The sequence below is a fragment of the Carettochelys insculpta genome, chromosome 4, assembly GCF_033958435.1.
Source record: "Carettochelys insculpta isolate YL-2023 chromosome 4, ASM3395843v1, whole genome shotgun sequence".
Lineage (NCBI taxonomy): Eukaryota > Metazoa > Chordata > Testudines > Carettochelyidae > Carettochelys > Carettochelys insculpta.
Window position 1 is genome coordinate 72,866,298 of NC_134140.1, and position 15,388 is coordinate 72,881,685.

General features: G+C 46.3%; 1 protein-coding gene across 5 annotated transcripts in view; it reads right to left on the reverse strand.

Annotated features, from left to right (window-relative positions):
• Positions 1-6,279: 6,279 nt before the first annotated feature.
• The window catches only part of KLHL2 (kelch like family member 2), a 140,861-nt gene continuing 131,752 nt past the window's right edge, over positions 6,280-15,388 (reverse strand). For 4 of the 5 annotated variants that reach the window (XM_074993068.1, XM_074993069.1, XM_074993067.1 and 1 more), the window contains 3 exons: positions 14,219-14,359; positions 13,866-14,009; positions 6,280-7,339 (listed from right to left, as the gene is read on the reverse strand). In XM_074993068.1, coding sequence (XP_074849169.1) covers positions 7,311-7,339; positions 13,866-14,009; positions 14,219-14,359 — 314 coding nt within the window. In that variant the 3' untranslated portion in view covers positions 6,280-7,310. The remainder of the gene's footprint in view (positions 7,340-13,865; positions 14,010-14,218; positions 14,360-15,388) is intronic. The other variant, XM_074993070.1, reaches the window with a different exon arrangement.

Below are 15,388 nucleotides of genomic sequence, written 5' to 3' on the forward strand. Positions count from 1 at the left end.
CCTCCTGCTACTTTCTAGGACTTGCTGCACTTCCTCCGTACATGTGCTCTCTAGGGAGCTGAGCCATGGATTAACCACGCTTGTAGTCGCAGGCCTTGGGGGTGCGGATGCACTATGGACCCCTGGGCTTGCGTGAGCAGATCCGGCGCCACCGGAAGGGGCATCGGTGGACGGTCCGACATGCGCAGGAGTAGGGGGAACCATTGCTGTCGATCCCACGTTGGGACTATCAGGATCATTCGGGCTCCTTCCCTCCTGGCTTTCTGCAAGACTTTGTGGATCAGCACTGTCAGAGGAAAAGCGTAAAGCAGGGGGCCCCTCCACGAGATCGCGAACACGTCCCTCAGGGACCCCCGTCCCAGTCCTGCCCTGGAGCAGAATCGTGGGCACTTCTTGTTGTGTTGAGTGGCAAACAGGTCTATCTGGGGAAAACCCCATGCGTGGAAAATCGGTCGTAGCAGATCGGGATGGATCTGCCACTCGTGCTTGAGTGCAAAACGCCTGCTCAGCTGGTCTGCCTTCACATTGTGAGCGCCTGGTAAGTACGAGGCTTTCAAGATTATATTGTTGGCGATGCACGAGTTCCATAACCGGACTGCTTCCGCACATAAGGCACGGGACCGAGCTCCTCCTTGCCGATTTATATAAAACATGGTGGAGGTATTGTCTGTACTGATCCCGACAACTTTGCCTTGTATATGGTCTCGAAAGTGTCTGCAGGCGTTGAACACTGCTCTGAGCTCCAGTATATTTATGTACAGTGACTGCTCCGTGGAGGACCACAGCCCTTGAGTCACCTCTTCGCCCATGTGTGCTCCCCACCCTATGAGGGAGGCATCTGTAGTGAGAAAAACCGATATTTGTGGTTGGTGGAAGGGTACCCCTGTTAGCAAGTTCTTGGGGTTTACCCACCATTGCAGGGATTTGCGCACCTCTGCTGTGGGCGACACCACCCTGCAAACGGTGTGTGCTGCCGGTTTGTAAACGCTTGCCAGCCAGTGCTGCATGCTGCACATGTGTAACCTGGCGTGCTGTACTACGAACGTCGCCGCTGCCATGTGGCCCAGCAGCTGTAAGCACGTCAGGACCGGCACCGTAGGGCTGAAGGTGATGACCTGCACGAGGGAGCCGATGGCCCGAAAGCGAGTCTCTGGTAGATACACTCTCACTGTAATAGAATTTATGCGTGCCCCTATGAACTCTGTGTCCTGTGTGGGGTCTATCTTTGATTTTGCCAGATTGATAACCAGGCCGAGCGAAGAGAACGTGCCTGCTGTGACGCGTATCATGCGTAGTACCTCCTCCTTCGAGGCCCCTTTGAGTCGGCAGTCGTCCAGATACGGGAATATAAATACCCCGTCTGTGCAGGTAGGCTGACACCACTGCCAAGGTCTTGGTGAAGACTCTGGGGGCCGAGGAAAGGCCAAACGGTAGGACCTTGTATTGAAAATGTTCTTTGCCTACCATGAACCAGAGGAAATCGCCGGTGAGCCGGATGGATAGTTATGTGAAAATACGCGTCTTGTAAATCGAGGGCTGCGAACCAATCTCCATCGTCCAGTGCCGTAAGGATGGAGGCGATTGTGATCATCCGAAAGCGTTGCTTGCACAGGTACCAGTTGAGGCCTCGAAGATCTAAGATGGGCCTCCAGCCTCCTGTCTTTTTCTCCGTGAGGAAGTACCTCGAGTAGAACCCTTTTCCTTACAGTTGCTCTGGCACTCTTTCCACTGCCCCTATGAGCATGAGATGGTCTACCTCCTGCTTGAGCCTCGCTACATGGGAGGCCTCCTGGAGGTGGGGCCTGGGTGGAGGTCGTGGTGGTGGGAGCGACTGGAAGGGGATGGCGTACCCCGTGGCTATGATCTCCAGCACCCATTTGTCTGTGGTGATCCTTTGCCACTGGTCGTAGAATGGTCGGAGGCGATGGTGGAATAGCCGGTTCGGATGACCTTGTGCGATGGTAGTGATGGCGCAGCCCTGGATCTGTGTGTCAAACTTGTGGCCTTTGGCCCCGCCCCGAGGACGCACGGCTCTGTTGGGAACGTCGCCTGGGAGTTCTGTACTGCTGGTGCTGTTGATGTTGCCCTTGCTCGTAACCCCAGTGGTACTGGGGACGCTGTTGCTGGTACTGGTACCGTCTTTGTTGAGGGTAGTACTTTTTCTTTCTGTATGGAGGGGTGTAAATCCCCAGGGTCCTAAGTGTGGCTCTTGAATCTTTACTGGAATGAAGGACCGAGTCAGTTGATTCAGCAAACAGCTTCTGTGAGTCGAAGGGAAGATCGACTATCTTTGCTTGCAGATCCCTCGGTATACCCGAAGTCTGGAGCCAGGACTCCCTTCGCATCACCACTGCTGTAGCTGTGGAACGTGCTGCTGTGTCCGCAACATCCAGGGCGATCTGAACTCCCGTCCTCGAGGCCGCGTAGCCGCCTTGCACGATGGCCTTGAGCACCGGTTTCTTGTCCTCTGGAAGCGAGTCCATGAGGGAGGTTAACCTAGTGTAGTTGTCGAAATTATGGTTCGCTAAATGCGCTGCGTAATTTGCCATTCGCAACAGTAGAGTGGAGGAGGAGTAGACCTTTCTGCCGAACATCTCTAGCTTCTTGGCATCTTTGTCTGTTCCCCCTGTCTTGAATTGAGATGTCTTTGATCTTTGTTGCGACGACTCCACCACCAAGGAATTTGGTTGTGGGTGGCTGAACAGGAACTCCATGCCCTTCGCCGGCACGAAGTATTTCTTATCCGCTCTCTTGTGGACAGGCGGAATAGTTGCAGGGGTCTGCCATATCACAGTGGCGGACTCCAAGATTGCTTCGTCAAGCGGTATTGCTATTTTGGAGGAGGCCGGAGGTCTCAGATTTTTGAGGAGCTTATGGTGTTTCTCTTGCACCTCTGCTGTCTGGATGCCTTGCGTGAAGGCCACCCTCTTAAACAGCTCTTGAAACTGTTTGAGATCGTCCGGAGGATGGACGTCCCCCGGGGCCGTAGCCTCGTCCAGGGAAGAGAGTGAGGAACCACTAGGATACGCCTCTCTGGACCCTTCGGGTTCCTGTTGGTGATGGTACATCCTCTCACTGGAAGCTTGCAAGGGAAAATCTCGGGGTTGCATAACCAGTTCCCCCTGAGATACTTGAGTCTCTGTCCCCGTTCGCGATTGCCCTCGGGGATACGGGACCGTCTGTGGGGATCTTTCCGTGGTAGATTGCCAGTGGTGTCTATGCCCCGCGTGATAGGGGCGACCATGGCAGTATAGACACTGTTCTTGGGAAGGTGACCTAGACCACTCCCTTGGTGCATACCCTCTGCTTCTGGGGGAGCGAGATCGTCAAGAGATCTGGGACACTGGAGAGAGCGATTTGTGATAGTACTCCAGCGGCTCAAACCCCAGGAAGGGTGAAGGTGGTCCCAGCCAGGGCGAGGCTGGTTGTAAAAATGGAGACGGGGGCTCCGGGTAGGCTAGGGGGGACCCCTGCCTTCTGGTTGGAGTCTGCAGCATAAGCAGAGGGCTGAGAGAAAGCAACTCTGCAGCCCTGTCTGGAGAGGGGCTGCGGTGCCTCGTTTTGTGTGCAGCCTTCCCCCTCCCTTGAGGAGGAAACTCCGCCCCCTGACATGTAGGGGATCTCGGCCCCGTCCGCGCCGTGCTTGGCACACTCATGGGCGGTGCCGCACGGGCGGTGTCCTCCGGTGCCTGCAGGCTGCGTGCCTGCGCGCTCTGCACCACCGGTTCCCCAGGGGTCGGTGCCGCTGCTTGCGGTGCTGCCGGTACCGGCGCTTGTTTAGCCGCCGCCCTGCCTGCGGTGTGGGGCGGCTGTTTGATTATCGGAGGCTGAGCCGCCTCCACGTGGCTCTCCGTGCCGCCGCCGATCAGCTGTTGCTGCGGCTGCGGGCTGCGCGCTCCTCCCGTCCCCCTCACTGTTGCTGCCGGCAGGGATCGGGCTGGGGAGGCTTTCCTCCGTTTTTGCGCTGATGGGGTGAGGGAGGCAGCTTTCCTCTTATTGGCCCCGGAGAGTCACTCCTGCTGTGGCTGCTCCGGCACGTCTGGCTGGAGGGCCTTGTCGAAGAGCAGCATTTTAAGTCGCATCTCCCTGTCCTTCCTTGCTCTGGCTGTTAATTTTGCACAGAAGGAGCATTTCTGCGTGACATGGGACTCCCCCAGGCACCTTATGCAGAGTCTGTGCCCATCAGACGCTGGCACTGCCTCTCGGCAGGACTCACATTTCCTAAATCCTGAAGAGGACATTGTTGGTGAGTCTTTCAGTTGTTAATGGGTACTTAGCACCTTCTCTGTGCTGTTTTCCCCTTCTCCGATGGCCTGCCACGGCAGGAGGGCTAATGGCCCTAGGCTCCTGGCCTCCGGTGTTCCGCTTGTTACTAGGACTGGACTGAATGCCGTCCCGCTTGTTGTATTTTTTTTTTTTTGAAAATAACAACTGGCTAACTTAATAGTAGCCTAAGAACTTGAAAACTTTAAAGAAAAACAGTTAAAACCATTGAATACGCTAACTTGGCTGCAGCTGACGGCGGTTAAGAGGAACTGGCGGGGACCGGATTGCGCACGTGGCCAGGAGCGCACAAGGGAGCGGCGCGCGCCGGCGCATGCGCGGTCCAGCAGAAACTGCTTGGAAGTTCCGATCTGCGGCGCCGGGCGAGCCCGACACCTATTGTGGAGCACCCACGGGGACACTCGAAGAAGAAGCATTTTTATCAGGGGCAGAGGTGAATTAACAGCAGACAAGGTCCTCAGAGAAACAAATTGGAGGGTTGGTGAGAATCAGAGCAGCAATAACTGATGCCAGAGTTAGATGCATTAGCAGTTGGAAGACTCCTGACTGCAGTCAAGGAGGAACCAGCTGTAAGATTTTAAGTGCTGAGTTTGTGGTAGTTGGTAGCACCTGCTGAATGGAAATGTAGGTCTTACATTCTGGCTGCCACTAGAACTGATTTAAAAGTTCTTTCAGCTAGCTGGATTTAAATCTGCCTGAAGATTAGTGAGAACTTTGCTAGTTTCAATGAAGAAGTCATTTTGCAGGTAAAAGTAGTATCCCATTGTATCAGGTTATTCCTTAAATTGCTTTTATTGTATTATGAGATGCTTCTATTCTATTATAAAAAAGGAAAATATTTAAACATTTAAAGTGAAGGAAATTTGAGTGTGGTGAAGACTGAAATCCTCAACTTCTATAACACATACAGCACAGAAAGCAGCTTTTTTCCATGACTTCACTAGTGTGTCTCAACTATAATAATAAAACAAAAAAGCAGCAAAGTAGCACTTTAAAGACTAACAAAATAATTTATTAGGTGAGCTTTCGTGGGACAGACCCACTTCTTCAGACCATAGCCATGAAGAAGTGGGTCTGTCCCACGAAAGCTCACCTAATAAATTATTTTGTTAGTCTTTAAAGTGCTCCTTGACTGCTTTTTTGTTTTGATAGTACATAGACTACCATGGCTTTCTCTCTCTTACTATAATAATAACTTGTAGCTCTTAGGAGGCCTAGTTATTGACCTGGAAAAAACACTGTGCAGACACAAAGAATATGGACTTGACTCCCAAGATTATTTAGGTCCCAGTTATAAGGCATTTCTCAGAATGAAAGGGTGAAATTCTCTCCATAGTGGGTTAAATCTTTGGCACCTCTGACCTTACCAAAAAGCAGACTAACTACTTCCAACTTTGGCTGTGGTTTTGTAACATGGGTACTCCTTCACTAAGAACTGGACAGAGACTAGGGCTTGTCTACATGGATAGTCAGTTCACAGTAAGATGGTATGTAACTGTGATTGACACCAGCTTGCCTTGGACTGTGCTGATGTGTGTTAAACAGTTAATCGGTTCACTTTGATCTACTCTTTGATATTGGACTAGATCAATCCCTGTTACCCAACTGTTAATACATGTCTTCAAAAACCACAAGTAAAATATACAGGAGGCTAATATAAGGTAGATTTGCAACCCAGCTTGCTGCAAACAAATTGTTTAGAAAAGCCTTTAGATGATTTATTGGCCCATAATAGATCTATCAAATGGTAATTTTCACTTACTTACCTTGGCTAGATTTGAATTGGTAATCTAGGAATGACAGGTTCTGTATTCCAGTACCTGTCTCCTGAACCTGGACTCCCTTCTTCAAATCACTTACATTTTATCTTTGCATCTATTGAGGTTAATGCATTTTTCCAATCAACTTTTAACTGTTGATCACAAGGAAGTATCTGTTATGTAGCTTGTGTTTCTCAAAATAAGTTTAACCAATCTATTATAATTATGAAACAAATATACAAACTTTTATTATTTAAAGAAAATAGATCAAAGATTACAATAATTTTAGTCATTTAAAAGGTTGTCCATGAATAAAAATGGTAGTTGCTCTACAAATATGGCCACATAAAGTTTTCGTACTTGTTAATAGTAGCTAAGTTACGCACACAGTTCTTCACATGCAAGCTCACTTGAGTTCCATACATTCATTATGCACTTGAAGTTATGTTCATGCCAAATAATTACCTTTTGATTAAAAAGGTATTGAGAAATACACCTAAAGATGACAAAGATTAAACAGAAAAAATACAGGCAACTAAACTTTAATAAAAGATTTTGGCATTACACCATTCAAGAAATGCTGTACCTTCTCCATTCTCTTCAAGTGGCATTTGGTAACATTAAGCATAGTTATAAAAATACAATTCTGTTTTACAACATAGTACTGGCATAATTCAAAATACTTTGCCAATTATAAATAATAAAATTCTGAGGAATGTCAATGGAAAGCAATTTACATACACACATGCACACTGTATTTATGTAATGATAACTGTTACAAAAACAAACATGGTCACTCCCATGCCAGCTTGTACTACTGGGGTGGGATTCAATACCCATCCTAAAGAATTACAGTTCATGGATAAACAGTTTCTGGAAAAAAATAAGACAAAAATTTACTTTCACCAGAATACACATCACTTTCTTCACTGGATAATCCATTTGTCAGTCACAACTGACATGAACTGGTCCTTTTGAATGTGTGTGTCAGGTTTTTTTTTCCGGAAGGCCTTTCAAATAAAAGTTGCGTTTTACCAGCCTTTATAAAAATCAGTCAGCTGCTGCTCAGTGCAGAATAATCTTACACATTTCTTCTACCTAGAGTAATCTTCATTATCTGTCATATGTAATTGCAGACTGTCACATCTTGCACTGTGACTCATTGTGCAGCTACAAGTAGAGAAGTGCTTTGATTCTCAGTCACTTCAAAAACACTTGTTGAAGCTGGCCCTCAGTACATAAGTAAGTTGAAAACTTTTTCACTATTCATAATGGTTTGTCAATAACGGTAACACCTGCAGAATAAGAGAATCACAAGATTAAAGTGCTACTTATTTGACAATCTCTTTTCAAAACAAGAAATACTCCATACAATAATTTGCAGCTATTAAAAATGTTATCTATGTGTGCATCAATTTAAGCCAAATGACCAAAAATGTTCAAATCTGTGTTACTTTACACAAAATTCTGGAAATTCCAAGGTCTGATTAACCAAAAACATGTGACAAGATCTTTAAAGGCGTCTGATTTTCAGTGGGTGGATACCCAGCGCATCTAAAGATCAAGCTAATTTGAGTGTCTTCTTCCCTGCAAAGTCAGATCATAGAGTGTGTTTCCAGCTGCTTTAACATAAACTGTACTTTTTAGTGAATACTGAGGAGAAAATCATAGAATCATAGAAGACTAGGACTGGAAGGGACCTCGAGAGGCCATTGAGTCCAGCCCCCTGCCCTCATGGCAGGACCAAGCACTTTCTAGACCATCCCTGAAAGCCATCTATCTAACCTCTTCTTAAATATCTCCAGTGATGGAGATTCTGCCACCTCCCTTGGCAATTCGTTCCAGTGTTTGATCACCCTGACAGGAACTTTTTCCTAATGTCCAACCTGAACCTCCCCTGCTGCAATTTAAGTCCATTGCCTCTTGTTCTATCCTCAGAGGCAAGGAAGAGCAAGATCCCTCCCTCTGCCTTATGACACCCTTTTAGATACCTGAAAACTGCTATCATGTCCCCCCTCAGTCTTCTCTTTTCCAAACTAAACCAGCCCAATTCTTTCAGCCTTTCTTCACAGGTCAATTTCTCTAGACCTTTGATCATTCTCTTTGCTCTCCTCTGGACCCTCTCCAATTTCTCCACATCCTTCGTGAACTGCGGTGCCCAGAACTGGACACAATACTCCAGCTGAGGCCTAACCAGCACAGAGTAGAGCGGGAGAATGACTTATTGTGTCTTGTTCACAACATACCTGTTAATGCATCCTAGAATCATGTTTGCTTTTTTTGCAACAGCATCACACTGTGGACTCATATTTAGCTTGTGGTCCACTATAACCCCTAGATCCCTTTCTGCTGTACTCATTTGCAGGCAGTCCTTTCCCATTCTGTATGTGTGACACTGATTGTTCCTTCCTAAGTGGAGCACTTTGCATTTGTCCTTATTAAACTTCATCTTGTTTACCTCAGCCCATTTCTCCAGTTTATCCAGATCCTTTTGAATTATGACCCTATCCTCCAAAGTAGTTGCAACCCCTCCCAGCTTCGTGTCATCTGCAAACTTAATAAGTGTACTTTCTATGTCAATATCTAAATCGTTAATGAAGATATTGAACAGAACCGGTCCTAAAACAGACCCCTGCAGAACCCCACTAGTTATACTTTTCCAGCAGGATTGAAAACCATTAATAACTACTCTCTGGGTACAGTTATCCAGCCAGTTGTTCACCCACCTTATAGTAGCCCCATCTAAGTTGTATTTGCGTAGTTTATTGATAAGTATATTATGTGAGACCGTGTCAAATGCTTTACTGAAGTCTAGGTATACCACATCCACCGCTTCTCCCTTATCCACAAGGCTTGTTATTCTATCAAAGAAAGCTATTAGATTGGTTTGACATGATCTGTTTTTAACAAAACCATGCTGGCTGTTCCCTATCACCTTACCACCTTCCAAATGCTTGCAGATGATTTCTTTAATTACCTGCTCCGTTATCTTTCCTGACACAGAAGTTAAGCTGACTGGCCCGTAGTTTCCCGGGTTATTCTTGTTCCCCTTTTTATAAATGGGTACTATATTTGCCCTTTTCCAGTCTTCTGGAATCTCTCCCGTCTCCCATGATTTTCCAAAAATGATTGCTAAAGGCTCAGATACCTCTTCTATCAGCTCCTTGAGGATTCTAGAATGCATTTCATCAGGCCCTGGTGATTTGCCGACATCTAATTTTTCTAAGTAAATTTTAATTTGTTCTTTTCTTATTTCAACTTCTAAACCTACCCCTTTTTCACTAGCATTCTCTATGTCAGGCATTCCTTCAGATTTCTGAGTGAAGACTGAAACAAAGAAATCATTAAACATCTCTGCCATTTCCAAATTCCATGTTACTGTTCCTCCCTCCTCACTGACCAATGGCCCTACCCTCTCCTTGGTCTTTCTCTTGTTACCAATGTATTTGTAAAAAGCCTTCTTGTTTCCCTTTATGCTTGTAGCTAGTTTGAGCTCATTTTGTGCCTTAGCCTTTCTAATCTTCCTCCTGCATGCTCGTGTTGTTTGCCTACATTCGTCCTTTGTAATTTGTCCTAGTTTCCATTTCTTATACGACTCCTTTTTTAGTTTGAGATCATGCAAGATCTCCTGGTTAAACCAAGGCAGTCTTTTGCCATGTTTTCTGTCTTTCCTATGCAGCGGGATAGCTTGCTTTTGGGCCCTTAATAATGTCCCTTTGAAAAACTGCCAACTCTCCTCAGCTGTTTTCCCCCTCAGTTTAGCTTCCCATGGGACCTCACCTACCAGCTGTCTGAGTTTACCAAAATCTGCCTTCCTGAAATCCATTATCTCTATTGTACTGTTTTCCCTTCTACCCTTCCTTAGAATTGTGAATTCTATGATTTCATGATCACTTTCACCCAAGCATCCTTCCACTTTCAAAATCTCAATAATTTCCTCCCTATTTGTTAAAATTAAGTCTAGAACAGCTTCCCCCCGGTAGCTTTTTCAAACTTTTGGAATACAAAGTTGTCTGCAATGCAATCCAAGAATTTATTGGACAGTCTGTCCCCTGCTGTATTAGTTTCCCAACATATACCTGGATAGTTGAAGTCCCCCATCACCACCAAATTCTGGGGCCTGGATGATTTTGTTAGCTGTTTAAAGAAAGCCTCACCCACCTCTTGCACCTGGCTAGGGCGCCTGTAGTAGACTCCTAGTAGGACCTCATCCTTGTTTTTTACTCCTCTGAGTCTAACCCAGAGACTTTCAACCTGTCCATCTCCACCTCTGTCCAAGTGTGTACATTTTTAATATACAAGGCAACACCTCCTCCCTTCTTTCCCTGTCTGTCCTTCCTAAGCAGGCTGTACCCTTCAATACCAACATTCCAATCATGAGTATTATCCCACCAAGTTTCTGTGATGCCAACGATATCATAGTTGTATTCATTTATTAGTACTTCCAATTCTTCTTGTTTGTTTCCCATACTTCTTGCATTTGTATATAGGCATCTCAGACATTGATTTGGTCTTCCCTCCCAGTTTTGTCCTGGCCCTCTTTTTACTCTCCCAGTGTAGCCCATACTCCCTCCTATTTCAAGTTCATCTCCCAGGTATCCATGCTCTCCACTTACCTGCAGGCTTTGCTCCCGTGCCCCCGTCAAACCTAGTTTAAAGCCCTCCTCACTAGGTTAGCCAGCCTGTGTCCGAATATGGTCTTCCCCCTCCTCGAAAGGTGAACGCCATCTCTGCCTAGCAGTCCTTCCCGGAAAAGGATCCCGTGTGTCAGGGATTTGTTACCCCTTTGGGCATTATCATCCCCGTGGGCCAGGGGAAACAAGCCTTTGGCCTATTTAATATCATTGCAGGGGCAGGTAGACTCTAAAGATACATAGGCTGCCATTTAGCAGCCCCCTGTAACGGTCACTCTGTGTCGGTTGGTTTCCCCGGTAACCCAAACTCACAAACACCTCAGAACCATGGATTTGAAATCCAGGCTCCTCATTGGGCGCAGGTGAGCAGCTTCTAGAAGCTTCCCTGGCCCGGAGGACCTGTTTGAAAACATATGCTTAGAACCTTCATATGGAAATTAGCTTATGAATCATGTATGAACTCTACCTATATAAGCCAGGCTGGTCTGGGCATTCGGGGCCGTTGGGTACTGCAGGCAAGGATCCTGCTGACCTTACATGGAACAGCGAGGCCACTAGGCGACCGCTGAGAGTTCCAAGGCCAGGCTTAAAAGCCGAAGAGAGCTGAATCACAGCCACGTTTGTGGCTTAGAGCTAAAATCACCTCAGCACTCACCTTTGAGCGGTGCTGAACAGAGCTAAATCACTGCCTGGCTAGTTACACCTAGCCACCTCAGCCATTGCTGACAGGACTCTGAGCCGCCCTGCGGCCTGAAGCGGCATCTTCGTGCCATCGCGCCTCACCGCTCTCTAGCGTCGAGGAGCAGCAAGCAGCCCTGAGGTGGATTGGGCGGGTGGCAACCTGGCCTCACCACTAGGGTGAGGTACTGCGTGCTCGCCTGCTGAAACCCAGGGCCTGCCATCACACAGCGGCACCATCGCTCCCGCCGCCAGCCATCTTGCTGCATCGACGCTTCACCACCACCGGACTGGACTCTTACTGGACTAGACCTTATCTAACCGGACTGGACACGTAAAATTGCCTTAACATAGCTATATACATATACTATATTCACTCCCACCTGGGAAATCGGGACCCTCTGAGAGGGAACAGGGGGCTGCTCCTCTGTTGTTCCTTCTTCTGACGAGGGGAGGGAAGCGGCCGGGCCTGGACACCCCAGGCAGGGTTCACTATATTAACTAGACCTCAGCACATTTAATTAATAATTAACGTTTGTTAGTAAGTTTAAGTGATTATAGTTTGGCTAGCTCTTAACGGTTTAACAATAAGGCAAAAGTTCTAACTTCCCTTTTCCCTTCTATCCTTTTCCCCTATCCTTACTCACCTGCTCTAAATAGATTGCAGGAGAAGGCATTGCCCCCCTGCCTCCCTCAGTTGTCAAGTCCTACCACAGTGACCTGAGGAAGAGCATAAGCCTCCCAGGTACACTTAGTTGGACCCACTAAGTGAGTACCATGGGCCCCCCAAAAAAAAGGGACAGCCCAGACTGGCTCTCGGGTACCAACCCCTTGGGTCAGGCTAGCAACCTGACCCTGCACGGAGGTGGGGCTTAGCACCCCACCCCGGCTTTGGAAGGAGACAGTGGGGATTTCTCAAACTCCCAACACCCCTCATTCCTAAACTCCTCTGTCCTTTACCTTTTGTTCCTATAACCAAGTCATTTGCCTTGCGGTACAATAAAACCAGCTCAAGGTCCAAAAGAAAGCCACCAAATGGATACAATTTCAAACATAAGTGTACCTATCATTAGAGCATAAATAAGTTTACATCTTAGAACTGCTACTTGTTATAAGTCAACCTTGTTGTGTCCTTTAATAAAATCCTAGTTACTTTGTTGTTTTTTAACCTTATAACCCTTGTCCTTGTCTCATTGTTCCTGCCAGCCTCTCCTTTCCAGGAGGCTCTAGTGGAGACCCAAAAGATTCACCTGGGTGGTGTCAACCGGTTTGGGGTTTGTAGCGGGGATTTGATCTGGGTTCCGACATCAAAGAAACAGGGGGTTCACGTACTCTCTTATTCAGGGACTCATTTCAATATTTTAATTACCTGTCCATCCAGAGAGTCCCGTCACCGTGGTCAAAGAAACCAAAGCCTTCCTGGCGACACCATCTATGCAACCAAGCATTCACCTCCAGGATACACCTGTCTCTGCCTGGGCCCCCACCTCTGACAGGCAGGATTGAAGAGAATACCACCTGCGCCCCAAACTCCCTGACCCATGCCCCCAGAGCCCTGAAGTCACTCGACCTGCTCAGCGTCACACCTTGCAGTATCATTAGTGCCCACATGGATGAGAAGCATTGGATAGTAGTCAGAGGGCCGGATAATCCTCGACAATGCCTGCATAACGTCTCGGGTACGGGCCCCCGGCAGGCAGCACACCTCCCGAGAGGATATGTCAGGGCGACAGATGGGCGCCTCTGTCCCCCTCAGAAGAGAGTCTCCAACCACCACTACTCTCTGTTTCCTTCTTGCAGGGCTGGAAGTAGACTTCCCAGCCTTGGGGGAACGAGGCTTCTCCTCTTCTGTACGGGGTAATTCTTGGTCTCCTGTATCGAGTACAGCATAACGGTTTTCCAGTACCACGGTGGGAGGGTTCTGAGCAGGGGTGGGACACTGCCCGCTGCGAGAAGTAACCAGCTGCCAGTGTCCACCCTGGTCCACCTCCTCCAGTGGTTTATCAGCCGTCCTGTGCACTGGGACAGTTACCTCCACAGTCTCCACCTGAATACTATCCAGGAACTGCTCATGGACTAGGATACTCCTCAGCCTGGCAACCTCCTCCTGTAGCTCCCCCACCTGCCGCCTGAGAGATTCCACCAGCAGGCACCTTTCACACTGAATATTCCCCTCAGCCTGGGTCTCAGTAAGTGGGAATGGCATGCTATCCAAAACAAATAAAATAAAGCATGCTATCCAAAACAACCAGATTTTTTTCATATAACTTTTGTAAAAGATTTTGCTTTTTAATTCATTTAAGAAAATATTTATTATTTCTACTATGTTTTTGCCTAGGACTCCTAATCCTTGACTCAAACCAGGCACTGTACAAAAATAAAGTTTAAAAAAAATAGGTCTCCGAGTACCATAGATTTTACACCTTGGAAATTTTACTCTATCACTCACCTCACTTGAGGTGCTACTTTCAAATCAATTTGAGTAGTTTAAAAATCATTTACCCATTACCTGCATAGCTCCTTCCAGTACTCATACAAGACGATATAACTGTCCATTTATCAGTTGTTGGGTTATAATACTCCACTGTTGACAAATTACAGGAACCATCGTCCCCTCCAACTACATACAACAGACCATTTACAGCACAGACACCTATTAAAAATGAAAATAGCTGCAATAAGACTAAAGTTTACAGCAAGTGCACATCTATCTGCTTCCTTACACAGGGAAGTCATGCCAGCCACTTTGAGGCTTTACTAAAGAAGCAGAAATATTAAAGAGAGACAGAAGCCTTTATATTAAGATACCAAGCCAAATTCTTAGTATTTTCAAGAATGGTATTTCAAAACTACAGTATATACCTGCATTCCTTCTGCACATGTTCATATCTGCAACCTGCTTCCATGTACTGGTGGCAGGATCATATACTTCAACACTTTTTCTAACCAAAGGACCATCATGACCACCTACTGCATACAATAAATTGTTTAACACACCAACCCCTGCAAAAATACAAAAACACTCAAAATTAGATGGAAGAATGTCTATAAGTGGATACCAGGGAGAGCCAGTACATTGTGTATATAATTGCAAAAATATAAAACCTTATTTCACAATTGGAGTTTAAAACCCTCAAAAGAAATTTGGACCAGAACCAGTGTTCCCTGCAAGTCGTAAGCTTGTACAGCTGCTCAGGAGAGATTCAGATGCCACCCATCTGATTAGCAGAGCACCCACTGCTCAGGGGAAATTCAGATGCCTCCCATCTGCTTAGCAGAGCACCCACAGCCAGGTTTTTTGTTTCTACTGGTGGTGCACATTCACACATGCCTCAGTGGATAAAACAATTTATTCTGCACATGAATGGAAAAGATTAAAGGGAACATTGGTCCAAATACATTAAGCTAAAGAAATTGTCACATATCGCTAGAAAGCAAGACATTGGCCTTGAATGACTGCATATATCAAAGCATACAGAGATGAGAGTTATTCTGCAACAGAAGATTTAGAATAAGCAAGGAATAAATATACTGAACATCTATGCAAATGAAGAGTACTGGAAGTAAGCACCAGTTACAATTTGTACTAAATCATGGGCTATAATCCAGTGGGCAAAATGGCAACATGTGCCACATCACCAGGCAAGATGTTCTATATAAATGAATATAACAAGAACTGGGTACAATCTTTACAGCAGGGGAAAAATAAAAAGATGGAAGAGTGACACAACATACTTATCAGAAGTATGTCGAAACAAACTAACAATGAAGTTACGGAATACTTTACTTGGCATGAACATATAACAAATGGAAAAAAAAACCTCAGTAAACTATAGTGGGTATTGCTACAAACCATCAGGACTGGTGGATAACACTGAAAATTCTTCAAAACAACCCCAGAATATGCTCAGAAACACATAAGGTTCAGAACCTAAACATCTTAGTGTCTATTTAGTTTATGTTAAGAACAACTTGATCAATCTATAAGGAGGGAATCAAGCACCAGGTAAAGCCAGACTGGATCTACTTCTT